Source organism: Euphorbia lathyris, chromosome 9 (assembly GCF_963576675.1).
Source record: "Euphorbia lathyris chromosome 9, ddEupLath1.1, whole genome shotgun sequence".
Lineage (NCBI taxonomy): Eukaryota > Viridiplantae > Streptophyta > Magnoliopsida > Malpighiales > Euphorbiaceae > Euphorbia > Euphorbia lathyris.
This window is the reverse complement of record NC_088918.1, coordinates 80,461,989-80,477,867: the sequence shown is the minus strand read 5'-3', so window position 1 is coordinate 80,477,867 and position 15,879 is coordinate 80,461,989. Positions and strand designations below refer to the sequence as shown.

Here is a 15,879-nt window from a genome sequence, read left to right as displayed (position 1 = left end):
GTTGTTTAGAATATCCAGTTTTTGGAATGTCCAGTCTAGTCTGATAGTTAAATAGTGTGTCAAATAACAGTTAAAATTCATCTTGCTTGAAAATGGTAGAGCTAAAATTGTACAATTCCGTATGTTATGGCTAAATCTGCAATTTCCTAAAACGATAGGGACAAATTTAGATCTTATCCCAATATTTTATAAATAATTAACTAAAAGGGATAAGGTGTAAAAATATTTCTAACATTTGTAGCTTGGAGCAATTTTACCCCTATCGTTGGTAGTAAAAAGCAATTTTACCCCTAACATTGACAAGTTAGGTTAATTTGAGAAATAATTTATCAAACTATCTGAATTTTTTGTCATATACACTTCATATCACAAACAAATGTTTACACGTGAAAAAAAAACATATTGTATTTTGTACGAGTTTGACAAAAAAAAAAATCAAATATTTCACCGAATTTAAAAATATTAATCTTCAATTCTATTATTGAATCATAAAAAATATGAAAACTTTTTTTTATAACAAACGGATATGCAATTAGCGCAGAATAATGAATAAAATATCTGTATTTTATAATGATATTTGAAATTGACCTAATTTGACAATGTTAGGGGTAAAATTAGTGTTGGCTTCCAACATTAAGCGCAAAATTACACCATTTTGAATGTTAAGGGTAAAATTGCTCCTAACCCTAAATATTAGGGGTATTTTTGTACTTTATTCCTAACTAAAAATATATAATTAACTAATTACATAATGTTCATGTTTTATTAGTTAACATGTTGCGTGACAATAAATTATTGATCTGACACACCACATCATTTGCGAATCGGATGTATAGTAAAATCTCTCGTAATCTTTTTTTACATTATATATTTGATTTCTTTTTTTTCTATTACATTTTTTATATACATATTTGGTTTCTTTTTGTGCACGAATAGGTGGAACATGATATTAAAAATGGCCGCTTCTCTCTGTGAGAATCAACCTTTACTAGCTAGTATGTTAGAAGATCGAATGGATAATTCGATAACAGTAGGAAAAAAGAGGAAGAAATCACATGTTAAGCAAATAAACCACGAGGTATCAAATTTCGATAGTCAATTTTATGAAATGAACTCAATATTATCATCACCACAAAATTTTCCTACCCCAAAAGAATTGAGTATGGTTGATGAAGAATATCTGAAGAAAAAATGCAATCTCGGTCATAGAGCTAGAACTATACTTAATCTAGTAAGACAGATCGAGAATGGAAAGTTAAAGCTTGATGAAATTGATAAGCAAATATCACACGTGGAAGTAAGCAAGAAAATTATGAAACTTAAAGGAATTGGTCCGTTCACTAATTCAAATATACTAATGTGCCTTGGATTCTATCATCAAGTTCCGATCGACAGTGAAACTGTTCGCCTGGTAAAAAAGGTAATTAATTACCAATTACTCTTCTAAACAATACAATTTAAAATTATTACATAATTTTCATAACATTTTATTGTTTTTTTTTTTGCAATTAATAAGGTACATGGCAAGGAGGACTGCAATATTAAGAATATAGAAAAATATACTAAAGAAATTTATGGTAAATATGAATCGTTCCAAAGCTTGGCGTATTGGTATGTATAATCTTTTAGTAATATGTATTAGTTTAAGATATTTTTGAAAATATAAATTAAAAAATTTGCTTACAGGTTCGAGTTGTTGAAGGACTATGAAAGCAGATTTGGGAAATTAAGTGAACTACCTTCCTCTAGCTATTGTATCGTCAATGGAAGTAACCGTAAATTTGTAAAAGGAGACAATTAATTTATTTAGTTTCTGATTTTGTATGGCGATACTTTAAATTAAGGTAAATAATTTATTAGCTTCTATATTTTTATCTAACACTGTTTAGTATTCGTATTTTAATAATATACTGTTTAATTTTTAACTTTTGTTCTATTCAATTTTATTTATTTTCTTCCTAATTTTCCTCTTTTTCTAGTTTCGATTTTGAGTGTGATAACTTATTACCTGATTCGACTTACGTGTTCAAGCTGTGATGATGATCCGATGTCGTAATAATCCTACAAAACAGTATGCAAGTCAGACGGGGGCCGAAGTCCAGCAAACCTGCTTCGATACCTAAGTCAGTTTATGATTATGACCAAATGGAAAAGTATGAACTAGTTTCAGGTAGTAGTTAACGTCCCAAATATTGTGTCTATACCTGATTATTTATATTGTTTGATTAGGTTAAAACCGCGCGAAAATCACTAAATCGCATTTTTAAGACCCTAGACGTCCGAATTTGGCCAAACAGGGGTGGGGCCCACATCTTTTCTGTGGGTTTTGACCGTTGGCCCGTTTCCGATGAAAATGGAATCCGGAACGCCGAAACCCTAACCCTAATTTGGCATTTTTCGGTTTTTTCGGTATCAAGTGAATTTGGATCCGCTAAATATTAGAGCTTATTATTAATATTCAAAAATTAATTAATTAGGTCAAGAAGTAAATTAAATGGTTCAAATCCATACAAAAATAGGTCAAAAAAATAAAAATAAATAATCCATGCAAAATTAGGTTAAAAGCGCACGTGAAAATCACTAAATCGCCTTTTCGAGGCCCTAGACGGTGGAATTGGACCAAAAGAGGGTGGGGTCCACTGACCTTTGGGCTGTGGGTTCTTACCGTTGGTCCGTTTCCGTTGAAAATAGGGTTCCAATGTTAGGAGAGAGAAAATTTCAGAAAATGGTGATTTTTTAAAATAAAAAATGTCGTTTCGTGGTAAGTCATTCCAAAGAACTTTAATTTTTGAACATTTCTACTCTGAGGTCATTAACTGTCATTTAGAAATGTTAGATAAAGTATATTGGTCATAATGTTAGAAAATGTAAAGTTGGGTGCTCTTTATTTTACGTTTTAAAGTTTAGTGATCATTCTGTAAAAACGTGTAAAATTCAATAGCGTGGATGTAATTTTTCCCTCCACATTGGAGTATTTGGAGGGTTACGATTCCATTTGGACGAAATTATTAAACCAAAAACTAACAAAAGTCTTATTCCAATTCCTAACTGGTTCGATTCGGTTAACCGAATCGAAATTTGTTCTATTTTCATAACTGAACCGAAATAGATAAGTTTAGTAACCGAATATTATTAAATAGAAAATTTTCGATTCAGTTACTGATCGAATAATCAAAAACTTATAATATTTAATTTTTGTTTCATTGGTTTTCAAATAATGTCTTTGTATAAAAGTTACAATTGAAGAAATTAAAGGCTAGTAAACCAAAATTTATATATATAAAGATAAAAATATATTTTTTAGGGGTTGAATTTTATATTTTATAAATTATTTATATATATATATATATATATATAAAATTATATTTTTTATATTTATATATTAAAATTGGTTCGATTATCGGTTATACGGATATATTTTTTCAGTAACCGATCCAACAACCAATTACTAAACTAAACCAAAATTAAAACTGAACCGAACCAAACTAAAATTTTAGTTCAATTATCGCTTTGGTAATCGGTTACCGGTTATTTTGCTTACCCTTAATTCCAATAAATAGTAAGGTGTAAGATAGTGATTAGGTATGAAAAAATAAAAAATAAATTCTAAAAGAAATAAATAGAAGACAAAAATACCCCATTACCATTTGACTTTGACTGTCACGTCAACGTTAATTTGAATTGTCTTTGCTAACAGAATGAACTCAATGTCTCTGTTTGTCAAGTTTTGAAACACGAGATTGTATTTAAAAATGGCCGAAACCTCATGATTTATTTTTGTACTTTCCTCAAAAATAAATGCGTGCATATGACATCAATTGATTGATCGGGTGTGTTATTCATGAGTATTATAGAATTTCTCCTTGAAGCTGCCGAAAAATTTGTCAAAGTGCCTTTATTGATATTAGGGATAAATGAATTCTATTTGGATTTGATATTAGGGGTGAGTAATTTTAATCCTAACGTTTAAAATGGTGAAATTTTACATCTAACGTGACAAATTGGATTAATTGAGAGTTTGGTCGTAAATCATGTCATCTACACTTTATATTTGCATCATTTCTAATTCTATTATTGAATCACAAAAAGTATTTTTTTATTGTATACAAATTTGTAATTTTGGACATTTAAATCAAAAATTTGTATATTTCAGTATTCGGTCAGTAACTGAAACGAACTGAATCGTAATTTTTCGATTTAACAATTATTCGGTTGTCAATTCTATGTAGTTAACAGACAGGCGGAAGTTTCACGTACGGTTCCCTGAGAAGGGAGTGGCTACCTACTGGAGCTTCGACCAACCACCACCGGTCAATTCTGCCCGAGAAAAGCATGAATAGAAGGAGAAAGAGCAAGAATAGCAAGAGCAATTTGTACTCAACCAGTTTACCCTTAGCCCAATTCGATTAGTAACCGAACCAACCTGATGCTCACCGCTAATTTCTATACTGTACAATTTACACATTTACAAATTCAATATTGACATAATTATTCCTAAACCAAAAAAAAAAAAAAAATTATAGATTCAGTGGATATGTCACATAAATAGAATATTCTTTGAAATTCATCTACCTTTAAAGAATCTACTGAGCAAATATTATACTGACTCCCATATTTGTTTAAAGTCCTCAATTGACTCTCTGAAAGGAAGCAATCTATCAGCCAGCTGAACTTGCTTAAAATGTACACATTTCAACTTTTCCAAAACGAGACGGGGCGGGACGGGAAATCCATCACCGTTCCCGTTCCCCACCCCATCCTCATCCCCGCGAGCTAAATGGGGAAAAACTTATTCCCATCCCCGTCCCGCGGGGATCCCCATTCCCCGTTTATAGGTAGCTAATAATACCAAATATTATCGATCATTCTCAAATTTTTCAAATCACAAAACACTAAAAATTGATAGCAACCAATCACCTAATTAAAATGCATTTAAATCATCCAAGAAAATCAATTATCACTGGGAATAATCGAGGATCCCCTTCAGGGATTAACGGGGCGGTCCTCATCCCCGTCACGGGGGACAAAATTATCTCCATCCTTGTCAAGAATTCCTCGTCCCAGCTGGGACGAGTCACCAATGGGGATGGAGAATCCCCACCCCATTTACATCCCTAGTCACGTGGATTTTAGAGGGTTAACCGTTTATTTAAACAAGTATAGAGATCAATAGAACAATATTTGGTCACTAATTCTATTCTGTTCGGTTCGGTTCAGTTTCTAAAATAAAGTATATATGGATTCGGTTAACAAACAGTTCAGTTTGATTAGTAATCGAACCGAACATCACCCTAATTTCTATACTGTACAATTACAAATTGACCCGTTTACAAATTCAACATATCGACATAATTAGTCCTAAACCAGAAGAAAATATTCCCTTTCAATAAAAATCTATGCATAAGATTCCGTAGCTAAATGGGGAAAAACTTATCCCAATCCCGCGGGAATCCTTGTCCCCACGGGGATCTTCATTCCCCGTTTACAGGTAGCTAATAATAATACCAAACATTAACAATCATTCTTAAACTTTTCAAATCACAAAAAAAAAAAAAAAAAAAAAAACTAAAAATTGATAGCAACCAATCACCTAATTAAAATGTACTTGAATCATCTAAAAAAATCAATTATCATAGGGAATAATCGAGGATCCCCTTCAGGGATTAACGGGGCAGTCCTCATCCCCGTCACGGGGGACAAAATTATCTCCATCCTTGTCAAGAATTCCCCGTCCCCGCTGGGACGAGTCACCAATGGGGATGGGGAATCCCCACCCCATTTACATCCCTAGTCACGTGCATTTTAGAGGGTTAACCGTTTATTTAAACAAGTATAGAGATCAATAGAACAATATTCAGTTACTAATTCTATTCAGTTCGGTGCAGTTTCTATAACAAACAGTTCAGTTCGATTAGTAATCGAACCGAACATCGCCCTAATTTCTATACTGTACAATTACAGATTGACCCACTTACAAATTCAACATATCGACATAATTAGTCCTAAACCAGAAGAAAATATATGAAACATGCTCACTTGAAATAAAAAAAATATATATATATATATGCATAAGATTCAGTAGATATGTACATAATATTCAGTAGAATTTTACCTTTTAAGATTCAGTAGATACCTTTTAAGATTCTGCAGAAATATCAGATTTGACTTCCTGAAACAGCCAAAGGTTTATACAACATAAGAGACCCAGGACACACAACCATGTTAAATCTTCTCAGTAATCTCTTGGCGGGACCTTGAAAATGCTTGAAACCGAATGCAGAAATCCAAGTTTGTTTAACCTTAGACACGGCAGGAATCGCCAATTTCTTGACATTTAAAGAGCATAGACTGGTTTCAATTGCGGTTAGAAGCAGCCGACACATTCCTACCCCGCGATACTCCTCACGTGTCCCTATAAAAGGCATCTCTGCTAATTCATTCCCATGTATTCTTACTGATGCTACTGATATCATTTCACCTCCCTTTTCTAGAATTGCAGTGAAGAAACTTGAGTAGTTGAGTCGATGCACGTTGGAGCCGTGATTGTAGACGATATTACGAATCAGATTGACTTCAGTTTTATCGTCAAACATCGGCAGAAAACACTCTTCCATTATCTGTACTGCCACAGCCAATTTTGAACTGTTGGGAGATAACACAATTCCGTCGTTGCGAATGAAACTCCAAGTAAACCCTCCTCCGAGTTCGTGTTTGACTCCTATAAGTTCGTGCAGTTTGCGGTGTAGCTCTTCACATTTGTCGCCACAGAAAGCTAAGGATGGATTACTAACACAGGACGGGTGATATTTCTGGTGGCAAAAAGAACAAGTATGGTTAGGAGAAAGTTTGTGACAATATTTGCATAAACAATATATGCAGTTCCAACAGCCGGAAGGGAATGTTTTAATCCCGAGGCAGGTGAGATGGAAGGCTGAAGGACAAGTATCGCAACAGATAAGCTCTCCACCATCTCCGCAAATCCAACACAAATCATCATTCGGGTCTTCGTTGTCAATATCTACTACTGCTGCGTCTTTCTTTTCTTCTAATGAATTATTATATTCATTAGAGCATCCCTCAGCGCCATCATACTCGAACATGGAATATGCATCATGCTTCTTCTCCGTCTTCTTCCTCTTCTTAGCTTTCTCCATAAGATTAGCACCATTTGTCAACAAACCTGACAATACTGACGCAATTTTATAAAAGTTCAACACACGATATAAGAGTGTATCTGTATTGTATACAATTCAAACTTAATAAGGAACATTTGCATGTGAGAGTGAAGAGACTTTCTATAGTTGTCCCGGATCAAACTTGTTTGGGACTGTTGTTTTCATTCCACATCAGTAGTGGTGCTGACATGACATGATCACAACAGTCCCGAACCAGTTTGGTCCGGGTGCAATCTAAAATACTCCTTTTCTATTAAATGGTTGTTTAACACATTATATGCCAATATTTTCAACAATTACAGCTAAATTTCGGAAATAAAAGCAATCATCAATTACGAACAATATATAGAGCTAGAAGATAAACACAAGATTATATATATAAAAATAAAATGGATTCAGTATTTAGTTTCCGACAAGTTATTATATATATTTGGTTAATTTGTCAGGCTGCCTAAATGTTTAGAAAACTTACTAGAAGTTGCTTGCATATTTTTGCCTTCGACAGCAACCGGAGAATGCTCAATTAGTTTCCTGTGTTCATTACAACAATACAACTGATCAGAAGAGCTATTAAAAAAAGTTAATCAAAATTAACGTATTTTATTTACTCGAGATATATTTTCACTTAGGCCATTCTTGTGATTAACCTGTAAGGTTAAGTAAGCTATTTGTTAGGCCTCAATCACACAATCGCGATAAAAATTTCATACATAGAATGTCTTGAACTTCTGTGAATTTTATTTAGAATCATGCGGGAACAGCTGTCATTAAACGTAGATAGTAAAGCTATAAGGATCACAAGAGAAAAGTATATAAATAAACATTCATGTAAAATGCAGCAGATTAATGATTATCTATGTTGTACAGAAACGCTTTTTCATTAGCATTTTCGCGTTTCGTGTTCGTTTCTGTTTCCTAGCTAAATTTACTTAGAAATAACGTTTTCCGGTGTCTGTTTTCGTTTCCGTGCAACATAGATGGTTATCTATATATGCCTAGAATCTGTTCCTAACAAGCAGCAATAACAATGAATTCATAATTTCAGTTCTTTTCTCACTTACATCGGTTTCCCTTCCTCTCTTTTCCGGCTGCTAGTTCCTATGACAATTTCAATTCAAAGAAAACATCAGCACATATATTATTAATGAAAACAAAGCAAAATAGAGAGATGCATTATCAGTTCGGAGCTATCAAGCACCGATACGGGTACGCATATGGGTATGAGTACGTATAAGCGTATGGGTACAGCAAAAGGAATTTAAAAAAAATATGAGATACGAGTACGGTAGGATACATAATATCATATATATATATACACACACTACATATCCTTGCATATCCCCGATGTATCCGTATCTCTGGAGTATCCGATATATGCACGTCAACCTCTTACAAGTATAGGTGCTTAATAGGTTCGGAGCCATTTGTGTTTCGAGGATTAGTTGAACCAGACATACCAACAAATAACAGACAAGATGTCGAAAAGTTCGCCATAATTTGGCTATGAGAAGACTAGTTAGGTACTACCTGCTCGGTGCATATCCAATGTTCATTTCTATCCTAAAAATCAAGTTTACATACGCACTACTAGAGGATAAATATAACCTTAGAAAATACTCAGAAGAATTTATTGCTTAAAAAAATTAAGAAGCAAATAATTTACTGTAAGTGTAAACGATAGTAAAAGAGAGAATTCTTATCAGTTCACCAAATAGTAAGTGGGCAATAAACTTAATACAAATTTTAAGGTGGCAATTTCAGACACGAAAACACGATTTAGAGAGACAATACGACTTACAAGACACGATTAACATGGAATTCATTTTTCTTGCATTTATATCATATATGACCATATGGAACATATGGAACATATATATGAAATAACACAATTTTGACACCAAACCCGAATTTTCCACCTCTAATGAAAACCATGGCAATGTATGAGTTTTGATGCCTCTTTTTGCAGAATGCAAAAGCAAAAATGACCAAAATTTACCATTTTGTGACGAGTCATAATCTGCATTGCTTTCTCCATCCGGATAGCCAGAAGAAGACAATGGAACAGCTGATGGAGTTCTGGTGCTGGCATTTGAATTCTTATCTTCTTTAGAAGAAGCCTCAGCAGCGCTATCATCCTTGAATATTGAACCTGATACTCCTCCTAAACTTAACTTTTTAGAGCTTTCCCGATTCGATTCAGCCTTTTTACTCTTTGAACCACTGAAATCATTAGATCCCGGAGCTTCTTCAGGAACAGCATAAACTTCCTGAGACTTGCTATACACCAGAGGTTTTGCCCCTCTATCAGAAACTTCTGAAGGCTCTTTGTTTGGAGGAGCATCATTAGATCTCAGAGCTTCTTCAGGAACATGATTGCTATTTGACATCAGCGGAGTTTTTAAGTCGGATGGAGGACCATCAGAATGTGCATCATGCTTCTTCTTCTTTGCTTTCACCATACCATTAGCACCATTTGTTTTAGCCACTTCTTCATCAACAAGCATCTCACTGGAACCTTCAGTTTCAACATCTTGCTTTCTAGGCGCAAAATAATCATTGAACTTGACCCCGTTTCTTTCGCAGGAATCAGCAACTTCATTTGCACTGCCACTTCTAGAGGGGCTACCACTGATAACAGCTTCAGGGCACCTCTTCTTACTGTTACTTTCCAGATTTTGTGCTAGAACTTGAGCAGGTTGAATGCATCGATCATTTTCAGCTGCGGTATCCTTTCCACACTCCAAAGTGATCCAATCTTTTCCCATCTCCTTGACTGATTTCACCACATTCTGAATCACATTATTAATTTCAGCATCAGTGTATACAAAAGAAGCACTCACCCTATCCAACTCTTTCTCTACATCAGAATCTGCATCAGGCTTCTTCTTCTTTTGCTTCCTCTTCTTAGCTTTCACTATATCATTAGCACCATTTTTTCTAGTCACTTCTTCATCAACAAGCATCTCCTCTTTACTAAAAGTATCACTGAGGTGATCCGCCTTGGCAATTTTCTGAGGTTTGGTAGGAGATATGCTGCTTGTAAAACCTTTCACATGTTCGGTACCAGAAACATGATTTTGGTGTTCTTCTGCTCCATCATTCTCATTTTCGTGCCTGGAAACTTTGTTCTCTTTATCGGTCTTATCAGATGCTTGGACCTCAAGACAAGAATTCTCCTCTGCAAGTATAGCATGGGCTCTCTTTCTATTGATATTTGATGTAATTGCTGCTTCAGATAGTTCATGACCACCTTCCACATTATCAGCCTCTTCGTTCCTCATACCAATTTCTACAAACATAACAAATAAACAAGAGTTAGATATGTTTATGTATAAATCTAACAAATATATAGTACGAGGCCGAGCTGGGTTTGAGTATTATTAATATAAACACCTACATATACATTTGTATAATTAAGTCTAATGAGAACAATTTTGCACCTAATTAATTGTTTAATGCATTTTTACATTTTGCTGTACAATTCATAAAAAGAGTAGCACATAAGAAAATAAACAAAGTACTTTATAACCTGTAAATCCATGATAAAGAATCACCAATTCTTTGTTGTATGGTAGTCATACTTATCCATAATCATTACAAAAAGTCTAGTCCAGATGAAAACTGAAATCTTGTTGATCATGAGTTGATGCTGCCATATACAACTTCTGGAAGAGGTGGAGTTTATAAAGGTCATTTCAATAATTGATACTAATGCATAAAGGTGCAAAATCAAGAGAAGCAAATTAGATACTAATAGCACCATTCTAGATGTTGTGTCATGGATTGCCTAGAGTTTCATTAGGGATTAACTGCAGATCAATTAAGCCCAACCAACCCCGGAATGAAGGAAACACGACAGAAAAGAGACAATGATATGATATGAGTAAAGAAAATGTAAGTTTGTGTTTTTAAATTTCAATACAATCCACTTCACTTACCTAGATTATCTTTTGGAGAGATTGCAGCAGGTTTTTCAACCAAATTGGATGAGTTACTAAACGTCCCAACATGCTCAACTCCAACATTTTTCACCCAAATTGAAGGAACTGCAGCAGCAATTTCTTGATTAACAGCCTCTGAAGCATCTAAAGTGGCATATCTTGTATGCTGTTTGTCAACTGGAGATTTCTGAGAGATTGTTGAATGTTTGATTTTACGCCTTTTCTTCGCTTCAGGTTCTGATTTTGGACTGCCTTCCAAAGATTGATCCCTATTCTCCATTGATTTAGCATTATTGAGTTCAATATGCTTTTTTTGCTCTCTAGTCCTCTCACTCCCAACATTACAACTTTGCACAATGGCGCCTCCTCCCTCAACAGCATCATCACCACACGACACTACTCCATTTCCCAGGAAACTGTCTGGTGCCTCAGTCTCCTTCTGTGATCTATGCCTACCAGATTCAGGCACATCATCATTGTCTTCTCTTGGAGCAAGTTCATCAACAATATGGTTCCGGTTCCCGTTCCGTTTCCTTCTAGGCTTAGGCTTTTTCTTCGCTTCAGGTTCTGATTTCGGACTGACTTCCAAAGATTGATCCCTATTCTCCATTGATTTAGCATTATTGAGTTCAATATGCTTTTTTTGCTCTCTAGTCCTCTCACTCCCAACATTACAACTTTGCACAATGGCGCCTCCTCCCTCAACAGCATCATCACCACACGACACTACTCCATTTCCCAGAAAACTGTCTGGTGACTCAGTCTCCTTCTGTGATCTATGCCTACCAGATTCAGGCACATCATCATTGTCTTCTCTTGGAGCAAGTTCATCAACAATATGGTTCCGGTTCCGTTTCCGTTTCCTTCTAGGCTTACGCTTTTTCTCTACACGTTTAGTCCCTAACTCGACATTCCTTGAAGCATCTCCTCTAGCAACATCTAAACCCTTATCATCCAAAGCAACATTCATCATACCCACAGGAGCTAACAGGTTATTAGAACAGGGATTAAGAAAGTTCCTATTTCTATTATGCTCTTCTAAACTAGAAGCATCAACACTAATGAACCAACTTTTATTCACCCCCTGGAACACACTTTTCACTAACATAGATTCTGATAAATAATAAAAAAATCCTCTGCGCTCTACCTGCAAAATTTATAAGAACATTTCATAAACTCACACGACCATACTTAACACATTTTTACTGCATTTATAATCAAATACCACACCTTTAAACCATCAATTTTAATTCCCCCAACATGAGGAAAGAAGAGAACATGTTCTTGCAACAATTTCTCTGCAATAAAAAACCACAAAAATACGTGAAGCTTTCTTGAGATAAACGTTAAACGATTAAAGATTAATTAAAGCATTCAATCAATCGATAAACGATTAAGACTAATTAGCACATTCAATCAATCGATAAACAGGATTAAGGTTAATTAGCGCATTATAATTGAAGTGAAGATGAGATAATCAATGGAGATGATACTATTTTAGTTAAAACGCACCCTTAATAGAGCACCAAACAAATATGACTTTTTTACAAATCTCCGGTATTTTGGGCAGCAAGTGAATTTCCTTTAATAGAGTCAATGAAAAGATGACAAAGTTGCAAAAACCTTGTGTTTTTCGTTGTCAATCCATTTTCACTAATAAACTCTATCTCAAATGTGAAAACTTTCATCTAGCATAGTGCAAAAGGCTTATATCATCTATGAGTGAAACTACGATCATTGCTAAAAATCCTGGTTCAAATGGCCGATTTCCCTTCAGGAACAACCGACCCCTGAAAGAGGCAAAAAAGTAGTGATTTAGCCATAGCGAGATCACCGATTTCCACATTTCTGACATGTCCCTCGATGAAAAACAGGAATTAACCATTAAAGAAGAGAGAGTAAGAAAGCTAGAACTAGAACTAGAACTATCCAAATAACCCCAACTTTCCATTAAAAGCTCCATACATACTATCCCTAATAAAGGCTTGGCTAAAGTGTTTCGTAAGGAAGCGGTAAGAGCCCCCTTACTCTTTCGGCCCCCCTTTCCCACCCCCTGTGCTAGTATACGGGTTTCCGATTCCGAATTCAAAAAAGGGAGGCAATTTTAAACTACCTCTATTTACATTACAAGGGAAGGAAATTAAGGTAAGGAGTTCAAGCTAAAATCAGTGAAAGAATGCGAGATGCTGCATTAAGGTAAAAGGAAAGAGGATTACTCTTAAAATCGGCAACCGTTTCGGAGGAGGAGACTGTGCTAACGAACTGAGTACCGATGCTAGTGTCTATGAAGACGGTACTGCAGTCCGGTGTTCCATCGGAACCGGAGATGGAAGGCTCTGTCGCCATAACTGGTAGTGTTTTACCTTCGTGGAATTGATTCTGGTTAGGGTTTGGGTTTGGGTAGTCGTGAAGAAGAAGTGTGGTTTTCGCGGGTAAATGGTGAGGGTATCTGTACGGGTGCTGACTAAACTCCTTTTTAGTCACTAAACTTATTGAGATATGTTGTAAAAATACCCCTAATGTTACATCATGAAGTAATTTTATCTTTAATGTCTTAAAATAATGCAATTTTATCCCTAATATTAATATTAAATATTAATTTTATCTCTAATATTGATAAGATTGGCCAATTTCATATATTATTATAAAACACAAATATTTTATTACTAATTACATATATCAGTTGGTTTTTAAAAAAGATTTAATATCTTTTTGTAATTTAATAATAGAATTAGAGATTAATATTTATAAATTCGGTAACCAATTCGTACAAAAGACATTATATATTTTTTTCACATCTAATCATATATATTTGTTATATGTTACTAATTGGTAATAAAATGATGCATACAAGAAGTATAGATAATAAGATTAATAACCAAAGAGATTAAGGTGAAAAAATACTCCTAATTTACACCGAGTATCAATTTTACCTCTAACGTCTAAAACTAAAATGGTGTAATTTTACCTCTAACGTTGACAGCCAAGAGTAATTTCACTCTAACGTTCATAACTTGGGTCGATTTCAGATATTATTATAAAACACATATATTATGTTCCTTATTCTACAGTAATTACATATCAGATGGTTCTAAAAAAATATATCATATTTTATGTGATTTAATAATAGAATTAGAGATTAATATTTATAAATTTGGCGAAATATTTAAAGTTTTTTTGTCCAATTTGTACAAAAGACATTATATTTTTAAAAAATTTACGTCTAATCATATGTTTATGATCTATTATTAATGAGTGATAAAATGACGCACATGTGAAGCATAGATAACAAGATTCATGACCGAGAAGATAATTTGATGAATAGTTTCTCACATTGACCCAACTTGTCAACGTTAGGAGTAAAATTGCGCTTAGCTGCCAACGTTATGAGCAAAATTGCATTATTTTAGACGTTAATGGTAAAATTATTCATCGGTATAAACATTAGGGATATTTTTACACCTTATCCCTCTAAATTTTATCACACACTCCTCAAATTTTAACTTAAAAATCTAATAATTAAGTCATTTGGAAATACTAAATATATATTGTATATCGTACAAATTAAATCACCAAAAATATGAAATCTTTTTTTTAGAACCAACTGATATGCAATTGGTGTAGAATAAAGAACAAAATATCCATGTTTTATAATAATGTCTAAAATTGACCAAATTTACCAACCTTATGGATAAAATTGCTCTTGACTATCAATGTTAGGGGTAAAATTGTACTATTTTAGACGTTGAGAGTAAAATTGCTACTCGATGTAAACGTTAGGGATATTTTTGCACCTTATCCATTCAAATGGGATAAAGTGAAAAAATACCCCGAACATTTACAGTCAGAGTAATTTTATCCATAAGTCTAAAATTGTGCAATTTTACCCATAATATTGGCAGCTAAGCGCAATTTTACTTGTTATTTGTTATTTGTTATTTAATTAGGTCTGTTCGGTTTAAACCGAATTGCATATTTCGGTTCGGTGTCGGTATGAATTATTTTGATCATTTCAGTTTCGATTTTTTCGATTCGGTTCTGTTCTATACCGATGCACACCCCTAATTACGGAGTCTTCATTTTCTTTTTATTATTGAGGAACATCTCTCATATCCTTATTGGTAAATATATCAATAGATAATAATTATTATAAAGAGTATTGTTACAGAAAATATCTATCTTAGTGTGGCTAAAATCTGAATTGTTTAAATTATTTTTAGAAACGAGACTTGGTTATCGTTTGGTTCATGGAATAGACTAGTAATAAAATAGTTACTACTAGAAAATTTATATCCACCATTTGGTTCATTATTTTTCCATTAAATTTGTATTCCACTGATACTTTCTTTGCTTTCAAAATTACTCTCTCATATCTATTGATCATTTATTTCTCTCATATCTATTGATCATTTATTTCGCATTTCATATAAAAAATAACAAAAAAGGTAAAAACGTAGAAAATAGTAATATGGATGTATGAGCATCGAGAAAATGACATTCAGGACTGCATCTTGCCGAGATCAGGACACATCTCGCCGAGACGTGGTCCTAGACCTGTCAATTACCGTGTTTGAATCGTGTTCGTGTCATTTTCAGATTCGTGTTAAAAAGAGTAACCACAAACCGAACCTAAAAAATTTCATGGCACAATCGTGTTAACCTACATGTCGTGTTTTCGGGTTACATATACTTTCATTACACATATATATTAATTATAACTGTTAAAAAAAATATAAGATATGATACTATTTTTAAATACTTTG

The 15,879-nt window shown here is 33.9% G+C and overlaps 1 protein-coding gene across 2 annotated transcripts; it reads right to left on the bottom strand.

The window, feature by feature from the left end:
* Window positions 1–6,036: 6,036 nt before the first annotated feature.
* On the bottom strand, window positions 6,037–13,543 carry LOC136205649 (uncharacterized). Of its 2 annotated transcripts, none has more exons than XM_065996331.1 (7): window positions 13,333–13,543; window positions 12,347–12,414; window positions 11,114–12,263; window positions 9,172–10,464; window positions 8,237–8,273; window positions 7,648–7,706; window positions 6,037–7,189 (listed from the first exon to the last, which is right to left on the bottom strand). In XM_065996331.1, exons 1-7 carry the CDS (start codon window positions 13,460–13,462, stop codon window positions 6,156–6,158), a joined length of 3,771 nt encoding a protein of 1,256 aa, XP_065852403.1. In that variant the 5' UTR covers window positions 13,463–13,543; the 3' UTR covers window positions 6,037–6,155. The 2 variants fall into 2 exon arrangements, with proteins under 2 accessions (XP_065852403.1, XP_065852404.1); XM_065996332.1 differs by having other exon boundaries at window positions 6,037–7,180.
* Between the last annotated feature and the right edge of the window lie 2,336 nt (window positions 13,544–15,879).

Bases quoted from the DNA above. Each gene is read 5' to 3' on its own strand.
- LOC136205649 (XM_065996331.1), bottom strand. From the start codon at position 13,462: ATGGCGACAGAGCCTTCCATCTCCGGTTCCGATGGAACACCGGACTGC. The intron at 7,707-8,236 runs GTAAGTGAGAAA...TAATGAACACAG, and splicing joins AGAGAGGAAGGGAAACCGAT to GAAACTAATTGAGCATTCTC. The intron at 7,190-7,647 runs GTAAGTTTTCTA...AAATTGCGTCAG, and splicing joins AAATATGCAAGCAACTTCTA to TATTGTCAGGTTTGTTGACA.